The sequence below is a fragment of the Oikopleura dioica genome, chromosome 1 (genome assembly GCF_907165135.1).
Source record: "Oikopleura dioica chromosome 1, OKI2018_I68_1.0, whole genome shotgun sequence".
Classification (NCBI taxonomy): Eukaryota; Metazoa; Chordata; class Appendicularia; order Copelata; family Oikopleuridae; genus Oikopleura; species Oikopleura dioica.
In genome coordinates this window covers 1577490-1593361 of record NC_137291.1, presented here as the reverse complement: position 1 = coordinate 1593361, position 15872 = coordinate 1577490, and the positions used below count along the sequence as shown (strand labels likewise).

Here is a 15872-nt window from a genome sequence, read left to right as displayed (position 1 = left end):
TTACAAACTTGGGCACAAAAGTCGCCGGATGGCTAATCATATCAGGAAATTGGCAAAATTGTCTTTTTTTGAGCCAAAAATTATTTATCAATAATGCCGAAAAAGTCATATATGATTTTGAACTTTTCAAAATAAAACTGTAAAAAGACGCAATAATTTTGTTTTTATTCATGTTGTTAGAGAGCTCGTTGAATAATTTGCACAGCCATGGATCCAACAATGCCCACTCCGGCGAAAAACGCGAGGCCCCGAGTCGGTTGAGGAATCTGACAGAGGTAGAAAAAGGAGTGCGCCACTCGGGCAGCCAAAAAGCCGAGGAAGTGATTTCGAGCGGAGGATTCGCTTGGCTCGAGGAGGACGAAAATGAAACCGAGCGCCCAGAAAACTAGAAAAATTTTGAAAAGGAAAATAAAAAGGACTTTACCGGGGACGTTTTCGAGGTCGTTCAAATGAGCTCGGCGAACTCGTTCGACTTCTTCGTTGACTCTTGGTTTGTCTTGTTTCGCGCTCTTTGCGTCTTCGGGATTCGCGAAAGCGCCGTGCTTGAATCGTTGTCGCGCAGTGAGTGGGGCCTTAAAATTTTTTATTAAGAAAAAGTGATTTAATATAGAGTAAGGATATAGAGTAAGGTTAAACGTACGGGTTAGGCTTAGGGTTAGTGCTAGGGTAAGGGTTAGTCCTTTTCTGGCCCTTATTTCTGTTCAAAAACATGTTAACTTCTCAATACACGGGCGCGCGACTAAGCGCTCAAAACACGGGGTCCAATTATTGGACCACAATGCATTATCTAGCCCCGCGCGGCGCGCCAAATTCAGAGTGTGAAAAACAGCGCTCAGGACTTTTGGCTCTAATTGACGTTTCCGTCGGGTAAAAAAGCTCGTAAATGTATTGCTAGAAAGCTTAAACCCTCTTCTATAAAAATATACAATTGTTAATCGAAAAATCCGTTCCGATTTTTCACCAGAGAGCAAAAGAGAAATCTGGCGCGAAACGCCACCACATTTGAGTTTTCATTCGAAACTTCACAGAGTGGTTCGTTTTTGTCCTGTCAGCTCACATTACAAAATTTCGGTCAAACAGATAACTACAACAGGAATTACAGGGGGTCAAAGTCGCCGTGGTCCAATGATTGGACCACGTGCATTGAGAAGTTAAGGGATTTACCTTGATTAACATGTTTATCGCAGTCCCCGCAACTGCCAAAGCATAGTACTTGAAAACTGGATTTTCGAAGGAAATCAACTCCGACATTTTTCTCTTTTTCTTTCTCGAGGACTTTTCAAATGAAAATAAAAAGGGGAGTGGCTCGCTTTTTCACCGTCTTTTTTGTTTACTTTTACGATTTGCTCAAAGCTTCGATAAATATCGTGCTTTCTGGCGGCCAAATTTCGAATGATGCTTTAGGGAACGGAAACGATTAGGTTCAAGAGTGTCTTTTGAAGAAAAACTCCTTTCAAAAGTCCTTAAGGAACTATACTTCGGTTTCATCAAATAGTAAATTGTCAGCTTGCAATTTGTTAATTTTGACAGATCGCAGCGAAATGACCATTATCTGTCATTTTGAGATGTTATCTCAAACTCAAAAGCGGCTTGTCTTTCTCAGCTTAGTATTAACGCAATTTGGTGGAGGTGTGGTGCAACCACCATTTCGTATTTTTAAAGGACACAAGATCAAGCAATTGCATTTTCCTGAAAAACAGCTCAATTGATTTTCTTCCGAATTGAAAAAATAGAGAAAAAAAATGAAAAAACTGTTGATTTTCTTAGCTCAAATGGTGATTTCTCAACATCAGCAACCGCATTTTTTAGATCTAGCATCAATTTGTCAAGGAGGAACGGATATTTTAGCAAGTAGGCCTCCTTTATCGAGGATTTTATCAAGTTTTCTCGCAAATTTTTTGAAAAAAAAATCCAAAATTTCGAAAAAGCCCAAATTTTTCAAGAAAAGATTTCAAAAAAAAAAACAAATTTTTCAAGAAAAAGCTTCAAAACCCCTCTTTTTCATGCTAAAAATGTCCAAAAAAGTAAACGTCTGTCCTGGTGCATCAATCTACCACCCAATCCAGAAGAAGTGCGTCTACCAAAAAGAGATAATCGAATGTAACGCAGAAAAAATCACTGTCCGCGTCCATGTCCAGCATGTTTTTCCGAATCTTCATGCAGCCCAGTGGAAGGATATTCGACTTAGAATCGGCTCTTGCATTGGAAAAACCGCGCCAAAAGATGGCTGGTTTGAAGAGAATTTTTCACTGAGCGATTGTGGTACTTTTTGGTCGCAGAATGAGACGGGCATTGTTGCGAGATGGACGGTTTATGGGCTTGACAAGTTTTTCCTGACGACTGGAATAGGAAACGGGAGAGAAAAAACAAGTTTTTTATAGAAAAAAAAATGTTTTTCTTTCCAAAAAAAAGTCTTGACAAAATCGAAAAATTTCAACGCCGAATGCCATTACGACACTTACGTTACGACAATGAGCAACAGCTTCCTCGTAAATTTCAGCTCTACGCCACTTCTTGTTGGCGACACAAATAAGGTTGGGTTGTTTTGTTTTCAAACGATTTATTATTATTTTAAGCTCGATTCACTTTTTTCCATGTCTCTTTGGGGTCCGAAAAAACAAATAACGATCGGTAAATGAATTTTTTAAATTAGGCTTTTTAAATTAATTAAGGTGAAAGAATAAGTGGAAAAGTAAGCACTACTTTGAATCTTGGAACAACATCCTACTCTTTCCAGGTAAGCGATATCCCTTTTCTCCCTCCTATCAGAATAATTAAGCTGACGAAATGCACGGTCTACCAAAAACCCGACAAAACCGGCTACAAATTCGACATCCTCAAAGACACCTGCAACCCATCATCATACGTCGGTTTCACATCGAACAATTCCGTCAACGGCTCGGCACACTTTTCTTTCATCAGTTTTGCGTTTACTGCTACGGATCAGAATCTCTACCTCGACTGTGGGGTCAAACTGTGCTTGATTAATCCAATGACCAAAAAATTTTTTAACCAAAACTGCATCAAAAATTGCCATTTGTGAATCTTTTCAGAAAATCAAATAAAAAAAAATTATTTTGACAAAAGCAAAAGACTTCAAAAAACATTTGGAAGAAAATTTTGTGTGATTTTTATTCCGATTTACAAAAAAAAGCTTCAAGTCGCTCCCCAAGCGATTTCAAAGCAGATGCTGTAATATAAAATGTCTTTATTCAGCAGCAGGTTCGACTTCATCGGAATCAGACATCATCTTCTTGATGAACTCCTCAATGTTGATGGCGCCGTTGGGACCCTCCATACCCTCGGTGAGCTGATCAAACTGGGCGGAGGTAAGCTTTTCACCTGAAAAAAAATATTGAGGAGGTTGATAATCTTAATTTTTCTCACCAAGAGAGGTGAGGACGTGTCGGAGTTCGGCAGAGTTGACAGTTCCGTTGCCGTCCTTGTCGAAGACCTTGAGACCCTCCAAAAAGTCCTCGTAGCTTCCGGGATCGGTGGAGTTAGAAATGGCCCAGAGAATTGGCAAGTAGTCGTCGAAGGAGAGCGATTTGGTGGCCATGTCTTCTTTGCTTGGCAAGTTCTCCTCGTCACCGCCGCAGAGGAGGACTAAACAAGAACAAGTGTCAATCTTTGATGAGTTCGTGGTGACAAGGATGGGTTGCGGGTTATGTTCTCACTTTGGCGTTGAGATTGAACTCTGTCTAAACTTTTGACTTTTGACTTCTTGACTTACGGAGGACGGAGTATTCAGATGGGTTGTAGCCGAAGCATCGGGCAAGGTTGACGCACTCGCCGTACTTGATCATTCCTTCGCCGGTCTTGTCGAAGAGTTCGAAGGCATCCTTGAATTCTGAACAAAAATGGCTAATTTTCTCCCTCTTGATTTGATGACAAAAATTTTTCCTCTTTGAAAAACACCATTTTTCATCGAAAAAATAGAGAAAAAGAAAATCTCTAGAATTTTTTTTTCGAAATTATAAAAAAAATTTGAAAGAAATACCTTCAATCTGTTCTTCAGTAAACTCGTGGGCCATCTTTTGTAATTTCTTCGACTCTTGAAAAAGACGAAAAAAAGAAAGGTTGAGAAGTTGTCGAGCAAGCAACTGAGGAGTTGACTTTCACGAAGAGCTCGCGGCCCGGATTGGGATCGACACCTAGTGCTGAAGAGGTCGTCAAGCGTGTGAACTGTAAATTAGCTGCGAAATCTTTCCTGTCCACTTTGTTACAAATCATTGGGACCTGACTAATGCACTCGTAAACAGACAAATCTCTAAGCAGAATGAGGGATTTCTTATCATTTTAAGGACGTCAGCTTTTTCCTTCGAAAAATGGAATTTTTTAAAACACCACATTTTTGGTTCTCAATGCGTCCTTAGGTTAAACTTGCTTCAGAAAAATCAATATTTTTGCCGAATTTAGCGCAAATTCGTCAATTTTCGATGAAAAGTCCAATTTTCAAATGCGATTTTGAGGGTGTTAGAGTCGAGATAGACCCCCAAAAAATGGAGCCTCAGAATCCTTTTTTGACCCGTAGAATCCATTTTCGGGGTGAAAATTTAAAAAATCCGAAATTTTATTTTTCGAAAAAAGCTGACGGGGGGTCCTTAAACAGACTTTTATAAAGGCACAGTAATAAAGAATCTTGCTGAATAAAATCACAAACAGATTTATCATCTTTCGGTTTATTTGAATGGTCTCATGCCCAGTAAAAATCCCAGTAAGCATCCCATTCTTGAGTAACGCCACCATCATCCTCAACCTCGACGATTTCAACTTCTTCTTCCTCCTCTTCTTCATATTCAGCGAAACCAACTCTAGAATCGACCCCTTCTTCTTCTTCCTCAGCTTCTTTTTCTTCCCCAAAAATCGCCCAAATTCGTCCAGTTTGGAGATCAATAAGCGTGCTCGTATAAGATCCCCCTGCGTCGCATTCAAAAACCACATCGTTTTTTGAACTCCCATACCAAAAGTCCAAGCATGGCAGATTTCGACTGCATTCTAAGTAACGCCGACCATCATCTGGAATTCGCCTGAATAAATTTAAAGTTGGGTGATTTGTGGCGCGATTTGAATAAAAAATTGATAATCAAGAAAATAAAAGACCAATATCAAGCTAGCAAAAATCATTGTTTCGAGAAAAAAAAAATGAAAATTATTTTTGTGAATTTTCTTTTTTTATTTACTTCTGCTCAACATTCAAGCGCAGATATGATTCCTAGAATCGCAACAATTGGTTCATCCTTTCTTCATGGAGATCACAATAGTCACGATAAAAAACTTTTGGTAAGTTCTACTAAAAATTCTATTCTAAATTCTCGTCTTCAGAAAAATTGGTTTCGACTGTTGAATGCAAGAAACTCCAACATTCACAAATTCGACCATCGATTGAGCGATGAGCCAGAGACCCTCCAAGCTGTGAAATACTAGAATTTCGAAAAATAAAAACCTGATTGGCAAAAGCTCATCTCCAGTAACTTCGTCGACGCAAAAGCATTCTCCGTCCAGGCACTGAGTTTGTCTGAACTTTCTATCTCTGCACTCGATTCCCTCGATAAATTGACTCATTGCTTCACAAATTTTGTCCGAAAAAATTTTCCGCCCGGAGAAAAGCAAGTTTTCTTCTCTGAGAATGAAAGAAAAAATGCATGGGAAAATGAATAAAAGGATCATTTCAAGATCGGTTTTTCGGAAGAAGGATTCAAGGGCGAGAGATTTCAGTAATGAGCCGATTAGTTAGGCTTATTCATTGGTAATTATTGTACATTGTACAATGTACCCATGTGCCCACTCATTTCCGGTTAAGAAATGTTTTCTTTTCAGTTCTAAACAAGAAGTTCTTATTCATATTAAAAATGTTTTAAAAAATTAACAAAATTTGTCAAAAGACAGCTGTGGCGAAAAATCCACTCGGGCGAGTTCAGATTTAATTCATGATTTTTCAATTTAGTAACAAGGCAGTAAAGCAAAGTAAAACAACAGGAATGATGATTTTTTCGATTGCATTTTTGGTCTTATTCAGTCGCCGCTTCCAAAAGAGCTTTTCTCTGTTTTCTTCTTCGAAGCCGCTTGGTCGTGATTTTATTCAAGGTGTATCCCAAGTCCAGCTTAAAAAAGATATTTCAATAAAAAAAAGAAGAGAAGGAGCGCACCATGATGACGATAATAGCAACCAATCCCATGCTCAGCATGTAGAGCAAAAAGATGGTCTTCTCCCAAGGCCGAGACACCCAACAGGGCACCTCTTTGTCCTGCGAACACGCGTAGTTTTGAACGTCAGCGCCGAACGTACACAAATATCGCTGAGGAACGACCCAAACTTTCAGCAAATTCGTCTGAAAACAAATTTTTTTTCAAAAGATTTTTTCAGAATTTCAAGAATGAAAAAACTCACCGTCTTTGTCTGTTGAACTTGAAGATAATACAACCCGACGAGGCCGAAAATCTCCAACAGCATCTTCGCAAATGACTAAAATCAGACCTCTCATCATGTTCTGGCCTTGATTTCTTACCTGAATAACGTACCAACGGCGCAAACTTGGGGACCAAACAACCTCGACCGTGGTTTCTTCAACAAGATCCTTTCGAGTTTTCTTTTTCATTTTGTTCAGATATGCAAAGTCTTTCCTAAACAAGAAAAAACAACATCATGCTTGAGGATGGATGACAACATACGTATATTGTTCTGAGCCGGTGTAGTCGGAGTTGTTCTTTTTATCGTCATAGCGACTCTTAATTCGAAGAAATTAGGTTGACCTATACCTACCCTAGGTTGACCTATAAAGTAAATAAGGGGTGGCCCTCAAAGTGCTATTTCAGTTTCGAACCCCCCCCCCCCCCTCCCCCGGATTAGGGTTAACGGGGGAGTCCCGGGGGCGTCGCCCCCTTGTTTAACTTAAGGAGGGTCCTGGGGGGGCTTAGCCCCCTGGGTAAGGGTAAGGAGCTGCCCGACTTTGACCCCCTACCAGGGTTTGAAAAGTCTGAGCATGAGCATGCTCAGAGCACTGAGCATGAGCAAATTTGAGCACGGGGCTGCTCAATCGTGCTCAGGCTCAGCCAAAATTTGTGACTTTTCAAACCCTGCCCCCTACTTCCTATAATCGAGTAAATTCGGGACGAAAATCTACTGGAAAACAGCGCTTAGTTGATGAGTGTTGTAAAAGGGGTTCAAAATTGCGCTGTCAGGAAATATGTTGATACCTTAATTGCAGCATAAGTGGCAGAGTGGTTAGCAACAATAAAGCTGAAGATAAGTGGCGGGAAACTGAGGAATAAAATCTAAACCATTTTCTCACTTTCGCTGATCTTGGATTTCTCTTACATGAAGACTCCAGTAGCGCACGTGACTCATCGGGGCGAACAGGTTGTAGCACATTTGGGGACAGCCTGGTTGGGTGGTGACGCAGTCGAAATCGGACATTTCATCCCCGTAGACGTTGTCTCCTATCGTTGTAGCGGGCAGAAGCCGGCAAAGAAATGTCAATGCGTTCCTTAGGGTTAGGGTTATGGTTGGGGATAGGGTTTCTCTCAAAATTCGATTCATTTTAATGTTACTTTCTCACCACATATGGCCAAACGGAGTCGAATATTTCAGAAGCTTCTCTGATATTCCAGCGAGAACTTCAAAACTCATCTTGCTGGAATTTTTTGTTTAGTCTTCTTTTTGAAGTTTTTTTGTTAAATTTTTTTTCTGAGTTTTTGAATTTTCTGAAAATTGAAATTATTTAACAAGCGTGGAGGAAATTCAGCCGCCGAAGATGTCACAAATAATAAGCCGAAATTGGGGCTGAACCAAAAAGGATTATTCTCGCCAAATCAAAAAGACAAGAAGGAGAGACCTTCTCCCGCTGAGCGCGGACTTGAGAACGGAAAATACTACACTCAAAAGACAATATAATAATCTTTTGCGTTTCAAAATCAAATCATTTTTGTCTTTTAGAATTTACCTTCAATAAAGGCCTTCTTTCACGAAAAGACAATTTTCTCTTGCTAAAAATTTCAAGAATTTTTTCCGAAAAAGGTTGGATTTTTATGATTTTTCAAAGCTGCAAACCATTTTTATTGCGTTTCATTTTTATTGAGCCCTGTCTCAAAAGATGCAAATGGCAAAGTGCAAGACTCTGCAGGTTTACTTTTGATTATCTAGGCGATTTGATAGAAGATAGAGATATCGGAATTAACAAATTTTAAATTTATTACCTTGAAGTTTTTTTCTCTCGATGCGCTTTTTGTGGAAGGTAATCAGCACGGCTCGTAGGGTAACTTTATATTTTCTTAACAAAGTGGATGGAAAGCAGTCAACCGAAGCATAAAAGACCTTCCACGCGATATAAGATTCCATTACACTTTTGAATATAAAATTTTCCTAATGAATTTTCGGCCGAAATTTTGAAATCGGATGCATTATTCAGCCAGAAAGACAAAATATCGCATTTACTTGACTCAACCAATTTATGGAAGTACATTATTTGATGACCAATGAGATTGCTAAATTTGGCCTGTCGGCCAATCAAAACCCTCCATTCATAAATTGGTTTAACCCGATTTTCTTATGGTTATTCTTCCTTTTTTGTTCTAGAATGACGTCTCCATTCAGAAAGTTTCAAATTCTCCTAAGAAAATCTCGCAATCTTACGATGTAGGGCAGCGTTCCATTCTAGCTCATTCCTGGCGATTCTTATCCACTGTATTTTCGTATTTTAGCTGTCTATTCACGCGATAGAAGATGCTATCGACTTGTAAAACTTATCGCTGCAGCGCTGGCGCAAGTTTGATATTTGAACCGGAATTTCGTTTTCGCGACTTTTTGCTTTCGATAGCACCGGATGCCCTTTACTTTATGGAACTAGTACGGCGGTATAAATACAACCGGACGGAGAATGCCGGCACAAATCTTCAAACCGAGGTAAGTAAAAGAGATCGAAATTTAGTAAAAGATTTTCTGAAATCTTTGCTGATTTTTTTTCTTGGAATTTTTCAAAATCATAAAATACTTTTCAGATGCGTCTAAATTTGGCACTTTGGTCCTCGCTGGCCACTGTGTCAAACGCATTATCCTGCTATCAATGCAGAACGCGTTTGGATCACATGGGGGAACCCCTGCCCCTTGAAGATCTTGACTGCATCGACAATCCAAGCCAAGACTACCAAAAGCAATGCCAAAATGTAAACGATAAGTGTGGAATGAGCGTCTCATACGATTGGGGACTCAATGGAAAGCAGCTGGTTACTTTCCAGCGAGAGTGCGTTCCTCAGAACGATATCCAGTACCCCCAAGCCGATGACTTCACCGTTTGCCGAGGAAATGACAACATCGTTCCCCACCCTCCTATTCTCTACCGAAGTTGTCTTCGCCGATGCGACCCTACCATCAATAACAACCACTGCAACGGCGCTGAGATGTACACTGACATGCTTCCTGACCTCCTAATTGATGCAAAACCCGACCTTTCCTGTAGAAAATGCAGCTATGTCAAGCTCAGTGACGGGAATGTCGTCGGCAACGAAAATTGCTACGAGAATCCTGAAGATCCTGGAATCGAATCTCGACAGTGCCCAGAATACCTTAACCGAGCTTGCTTTAATGCACACGAATGGGTTTACGAGCAACAGCAAGGAAATGATTACTACCTTGAAGAAGATCATCGTGGCTGCTCTGGATTCGATCTTGCTGAGGGAGCAACTGACGATATCATCCAAGAGTGCGAATCCGGTGTCACTGATAGCGGCGCTTACAGCGAGTGTAAATCGACCTGCAAGACCAACAACTGCAACGTCAAGATCATCACCAAGAGAAACAGCTGCAAGACCTGCTCCGTTTCCGTCGACCAATTCAACAATACCCTCTCTGGCGACATCCGATGCTGGGACGATGCTGATGATGCCATGTCCGAGGAGTGCCCCGCCGACGGTGACTACGTCTGTCAGACTGACATGGAAGTCGACTGGCCATGGAACGGCGAACCATTTTACACCATCCGACGAGGCTGCGTCAAGAAAGATCTTGTTCAGGACGGATGCGTCCTCCAGGGCTCAATTGGTGGTGTCGCCTACCAGATCAAGGATTGCTATGAGAACTGCGATCCCGACGTCGATGGCGATGACTGCAATACTGGCATGGGCGTCGCTGCTCTTTTCCCTCAGTCTGAAGATCAGAAAGACTTTATTCAGCAAAGCTGCAAAAGTTGCGACTACGAGGAGACCTCTAGCTCTGTCAATGGTAACCCGAGCTGTCCTGACAACACCAACAAAGTCGACAGCGTCGCTTGTCCACTTTACGCTTCGGCAAGCTGCTTCACTGCTTCTTACACAAGTCTCAACGACGCTACTGGAGTTCTTCTGAAAAAATCCACTCGAGGCTGCTCGACTTTCGCGATCGATACAGGATCACCAACCGCGCCAAAATGTGACCAAATTCCAAACAGCTTCGAAGGCTACTGTAAAAATACCTGCAACGGTGGTCGAGACTGCAACAACGAGCAAGTCACTGATCCACCGATGCCTATTTCTGGTAATTGGGCGATTTGTCAGCAATGTTCTGAAACCGTCGACAGTGCAAACAAGACTCTTGGTCTTGGCGACCGGGGTTGTTTCGCTGATGGCCGTGGCTACGCACAGACCTGTCCCAACAAAGACGACATGTGCGCAACCGAGCTTCTGTCTGATTGGGATCCAAAGGGTCGAATGATTTACACTATGGATCGAAAGTGCACAACTCAAAAAACTGAAACTCAGTGCTTTACTGGATCATCTTCTTACATTCAGTACAAAGACTGCACCGCCCTCTGCGATCCATCTGTCATGGGATCCGGATGTAATGTTGACCTTGAATCCGTTTCTGATAAGTACGATGTCGGCGCTGTTGATTCTTGCTACACCTGCGAGTACATCGTTGATGATAGTGGTTATGGCAATGGACTTCCCAATTGCGGCGAAGGTATTGATGGATCAAGCAATGTTCCAACTCTGACATGCCCTCGATATGCAAATGCTGCTTGCATTCACGCTGCTGGCCGACATGAGGTTTCAACCGGGATTGCTCAAGATGAACACAGAAGCTGCGCTCCATTTGAATACACAAACAATGATTCCTGCTATGAGTTTTTCAGCGGTGGAACTTCTTTCACTACTTGTAAGAACTCCTGCACCAGCAACAACTGCAACACCGACGAGCTCACACTCAACAAAGACAACATGTGTCACGTCTGTACTGCTACCATGGACCATACTGGTGAGCTTCTTGGTGCTTCCGATCCTTCTTGCTTCGACAAACTCACCGATAACACCCTTACAGCCTGTCCCGGTGTCTGCCAAGATGAGATGATCATCGATTGGGCGCCAAATGGAAACCAGCTTGCTCAGATTCGACGATCTTGTGGCCCAGCCCAACTTGACAACAATAATGGCCAGTGTATTTCTGGAAACTCACAATTCTTGAAATACAAAGATTGCATCGCTCAATGCGAGGGAAGTGGCTGTAACAATGACCTCTCAGTCGGTGACTTGTACAATGGTGGACAGGTTGATAAGTGTCTTACTTGCAAGTACACTGAGTTCGATGATGGAACTGTTAATGGAAATAGGGAATGCCTTGATGATACATGGAAAGACTCTTCTGACTGTCCAAACTACATGTCTAACGCTTGCTTCACTGGAAGCGCCAACCACAACTACAATAACGTTCTCAAGCAAGAGACCTACAAGGGCTGCTCCGCTTTCGTCCTTGAAGAGGATGAAAAAGTCACCTCAATCATCGACGGCGTTGGATACTCCCTTTCAAAGACAACATGTAACAGCAATGACTGTAACGACAAACACATCGTTCCCGATCCCATCGGCGAGAACCCAGGTCCCATCGATGGAAGTTTCTGTCAAGTTTGCTCTGTAACTCTTGACCAGGAAGGAGAAGTTCTCGGATCTGGCAATACTGCCTGTTTTGAAGGAGATGTTCAGTTCCTCCAGATGTGTCCCGAGGGGAACTTCTGCAAGGCCGATCTTGAAATCGACTGGCTCGCAAAGGGTGAAATGACTTACCGAATGATCCGAGGCTGCACTACTCAAAAGACCGCTCCTCCTTGCTACACCGGATCTACCCAGTTGATTCAGTACAAAGATTGCTCTTCCGTGTGTGATCCAACTGAAAACGCCGGCTGCAACAGCGGAATTAAAGAAATCGAGGATCAGTTCACAACTGGAAATGTTGCTATGTGCAGACAATGCGCCTACACTCAATCAGATGAAGGAACCGTCAATGGTAACCAAGACTGTGGAAGCAACCCATCCGCAGTTCCATCAAGGGTCTGCCCCAAATACTCCGATGCTGCTTGCTACAGTGCTGCTTCTTTCCACAAATCATATTCTGGTAACGGTGAAGAAATCGAAGAGGACTTCCGTGGATGTTCTCCATTCCCACTCAATACCAACAGAGATGAGTGTGTTAGCACCAGTGTTTCCGGACTTGACCATACCAACTGCAAGAACACTTGTGGCTCGAGCAACTGTAACACCAAACAACTCAGCACTAAGCACAGATGCGTTGAGTGTTCTGCTACTATTGATGCTCAAGGAAATCTCATTGGAAATAGCAACCCTAATTGCTTCGACAACGCAGATAGACTTTCTCTGACTGAGTGTCCCACCGGATCCGACACCTGCGAGACTGAGATTCTTGTCGACTGGTTCGCTCGAGGAGATCAACAAACGACGATTCGACGAAAATGTGTCCCTGCTCCTACCAATACCAACCAACCATGCATCACTGGTGCATCTCAAACCTCCGGATTCCGATACAAGGACTGCTTCACTCAATGCCAGGAAGAAGGTTGTAACAACGATCTTGAGTCCATTGGCTCTCTTTTCGACGACGAGGAAGACTACGCCGATATCGACGAGTGCATCCAATGCAAATACCTTGAAAATGAAGATGGGACTGTTTCCGGAAACAGAAACTGCTGGGAGCCAAGCTCTTCTCTCAAGGGAAGCTGCCCCAGATATGCTCGATCTGCCTGCTACACTGGTAGCTACAGCCATGCTTACAATGGCGAAAACTTGGAAGAAGTCTGGAAGGGTTGCTCTTCCTTTAGACTTGATGATGATAACAACCCTGAATACATGTCCGGCGCTCTCCCTGGTGGCGACAATTTCAACGCTGTCAAAGAAACCTGCTCTTCTGCCAATTGCAACCTTGACTCCATCCATGCTCCACCAACAGAGCCAGATAACAGCTTCAAATGCTACGAATGCATGGTCACTCTTGATCATCTTGGAAATGTTTACGGCCAGGGCGACAAAGCTTGCTTTAACAATCCACGAGCCGATATGCTCGTCGAGTGCGAGTCCGGACAGTGCCGAACCGAAATGCTTGTTGATTGGTACCTCAAGGGTGAGCAGCTTGTCCGAATGGACCGACGATGCGCTCCAAAAGCTGCACCACCACCACAAGAATGCACTGTCGGAGAGACAAGCATGATGCAGTGGAAGGATTGCATGTCTTACTGCGCTGGACAGCAATGTAATGATCGTGATGAGTCTGATTACGTCATGTCTCTCTTTGATGCGAGAAACGGTGAAACGCTCGAGTGTCACTCTTGCACATACGCTAAGGATCAGTTCGGGGCAATTGTCGGTGGATCTCGAGAGGAATGCCAAAAGCCAGATGTTTCAAACGAAGGCTTTATTGTTGAGTGCCCAGTTTACGCGAATGCCGCTTGCTTCACTGCTGCTTCTTGGCACACCGAGGGTCTTAATGAACTCGAAGAAGATTACAAAGGCTGCTCTACTTTTGACAACAGAAACATCCCCTGCTACGATTGGGAATTCGGAACCGACAAATACCAGACCTGCAAAGAGACCTGCAACACTGATGGATGCAACTCGAGAACTCCCGAGCGATCGATTTCCTGCTACCAGTGCACAACTACTGTCGATTCTAGCAACAAGACCATCGGTATCGGTGATGCTAATTGCTTCACTGACACTCCAAGTGACACTTACCTTCTCCCATGTCCTCTGGATGCTCAAGTTTGCTCGGTTGAAATCGCTGTTGACTGGCTTATTACAGGTTATTTTCATCAAAATATCAATTTCTAACAGATCTTAGGTGAGCAATACTACAAAGTCAAGCGAAGCTGTGCTGCTGAGAAAGTTGCTGAAGAATGCGTGGACTCTGTCACCGGTAACGGTCAATACTTCTTCAAAGATTGCTTCAGCGACTGCGAGGGCAATGGTTGCAATAAGGAAATGACTGACGCTGCTCTCAAATACCAGGTAAAGAAGGTCTAGGATATATTTTCTAGAACTTTCTTTTAGGACGCCGCTGACCCAGCGCACATTCAAGACTCTTGCTACACATGCGATTTCATCGAGCAAGACAATGGAGATACTTCTGGAAACAGTAAATGTGGTGATGAACCTGCGCTTATCGGCAATGCTGATAAAGCCTGCCCTCTTTATGCCAATAGAGGCTGCTTCACTGGAACCAACGCTCATTTTGTAAGTTAAGATAAATTTTAACACGGCTTATTTTTCTTTTAGGACTCCGGCGATATCTACCGAGAACAAGTTCACAAGGGCTGCTCCTCATTCGTGCTCAACGACAAGTTCCTCGGCCAAGAATGCGGTGCCATCAACGATCCTGCCGACGAACAACGACTTCTTGGCGTCTGCAAAGAGACATGCAAGGGCACAAACTGCAACGAAGAGCACAAGCGACCCTGCATTCCCGGATATGATGAAGGATGTGATGTTATCAGCTGCTACCAGTGCGACGTCACTGTCGACCAGTTTAACAACACTATCGGTCTCGGTGATCCCGGATGTCTCTCCGACGATCCAACTGGACTTGCCATTCAAGTCTGCGACAATGAACAGCCTTTCTGCATGTCTGAAATCGAAACCGATTGGTACTCGAATGGCGTCCACCAGTTCCGATTCAAACGAGGCTGCTCCCGATCGAAGGCAACAGAAGAGTGCTTCGACTTCACTGGTGCCAATGGTCAAACTTACTTCAAGGATTGCCAGATCTCTTACGAAAACAGCTTCGGAAACGCACAGATGACGCCCGTCGCCGAAAAATTCGAGGACGACCAGGACGAGCACATCCACAGCTGCTACGCTTGCAACTACAACGAGTACGAAGACGGAACCGTCAACGGCCTCCCAAGCTGCGGAGAAACACCTGTGGATACGATTGAATGTCCATGTTACGCCTGCGCTAGCTGCTACACTGGAACAGAAGCTCATTACGTAAGAAAAAAGAATTATCTTCCAATTTATGAAAATTTTTCTAGAACGCAGATGGAACTATCATCGAGTCAATCTACAAGGGTTGCTCCCCATTCATCGTGAAAGAGATGTTTGGCAATCCAACTTGCTACGAGCTCGACGATATTGACTCTCAAGGTCGACGATATGGAACTTGCAAGCAGACTTGCTCCGAAGAAAACTGCAACGAGGGTCACCAAAGACCTTGCCTTGAAGGTAAAGTTACATTTTTCCAGCATTCTCTGGACCACAAATTCAGGCGAAGACAACTGCGTCAACCCAACTGCTCCACCATCGACAACCCACTCAACATCAACAACAAGTGCGGCCGCAGCAACAGGAGTTTTCACCACACTTCTAGCCCTCTTCGCTTCATTCCTCCTCTTCTAGACAAATCCGAAACCCTGAATTCTTCAAAAAGTTCACTCTTTATTTATATATTTTCTTTCATTTTTCACCGAGCGGCACTCTAAGTGACCGCCAGTTTTCATTTTGTTAAACTGCTTTTGCTATGTATGAAGTGCGAAAAGACAAACTATTTTGATCTGACTGATAGTAGCAAAGCTATGGAAATAAAATGATAAGCGCCTATATTTGTCTTCCTTGTAATCAAA

General features: G+C 43.1%; 5 protein-coding genes across 5 annotated transcripts; 2 read left to right on the top strand and 3 right to left on the bottom strand.

Moving 5' to 3' along the window:
• Positions 1–146: 146 nt before the first annotated feature.
• On the bottom strand, positions 147–1313 carry LOC145709240 (microsomal glutathione S-transferase 1-like). The gene is made up of 3 exons (XM_081786955.1): positions 1165–1313; positions 425–572; positions 147–385 (listed from the first exon to the last, which is right to left on the bottom strand). The coding sequence occupies exons 1-3, from the start codon at positions 1249–1251 to the stop codon at positions 177–179; spliced, it is 444 nt and encodes a 147-aa protein (XP_081643081.1). The 5' UTR covers positions 1252–1313; the 3' UTR covers positions 147–176.
• Positions 1314–1688: 375 nt separating this feature from the next.
• On the top strand, positions 1689–3043 carry LOC145706568 (uncharacterized). The gene is made up of 4 exons (XM_081783990.1): positions 1689–2534; positions 2577–2631; positions 2673–2737; positions 2780–3043. The coding sequence occupies exons 1-4, from the start codon at positions 2472–2474 to the stop codon at positions 3041–3043; spliced, it is 447 nt and encodes a 148-aa protein (XP_081640116.1). The 5' UTR covers positions 1689–2471.
• A 71-nt stretch (positions 3044–3114) lies between these two features.
• LOC145709129 (myosin light chain 3, skeletal muscle isoform-like) lies at positions 3115–4157 on the bottom strand. The gene is made up of 4 exons (XM_081786846.1): positions 4001–4157; positions 3734–3850; positions 3388–3606; positions 3115–3342 (listed from the first exon to the last, which is right to left on the bottom strand). Exons 1-4 carry the CDS (start codon positions 4032–4034, stop codon positions 3209–3211), a joined length of 504 nt encoding a protein of 167 aa, XP_081642972.1. The 5' UTR covers positions 4035–4157; the 3' UTR covers positions 3115–3208.
• Positions 4158–5987: 1830 nt separating this feature from the next.
• LOC145709018 (gap junction alpha-4 protein-like) lies at positions 5988–7707 on the bottom strand. Its single transcript, XM_081786739.1, has 8 exons — positions 7560–7707; positions 7319–7487; positions 7198–7275; positions 6673–6728; positions 6510–6624; positions 6392–6466; positions 6150–6332; positions 5988–6104 (listed from the first exon to the last, which is right to left on the bottom strand). Exons 1-8 carry the CDS (start codon positions 7628–7630, stop codon positions 6012–6014), a joined length of 840 nt encoding a protein of 279 aa, XP_081642865.1. The 5' UTR covers positions 7631–7707; the 3' UTR covers positions 5988–6011.
• Positions 7708–9001: 1294 nt separating this feature from the next.
• LOC145708625 (uncharacterized) lies at positions 9002–15849 on the top strand. Its single transcript, XM_081786355.1, has 6 exons — positions 9002–14056; positions 14096–14262; positions 14305–14487; positions 14530–15240; positions 15285–15474; positions 15518–15849. Exons 1-6 carry the CDS (start codon positions 9085–9087, stop codon positions 15646–15648), a joined length of 6354 nt encoding a protein of 2117 aa, XP_081642481.1. The 5' UTR covers positions 9002–9084; the 3' UTR covers positions 15649–15849.
• The last annotated feature ends 23 nt before the right edge of the window (positions 15850–15872 follow it).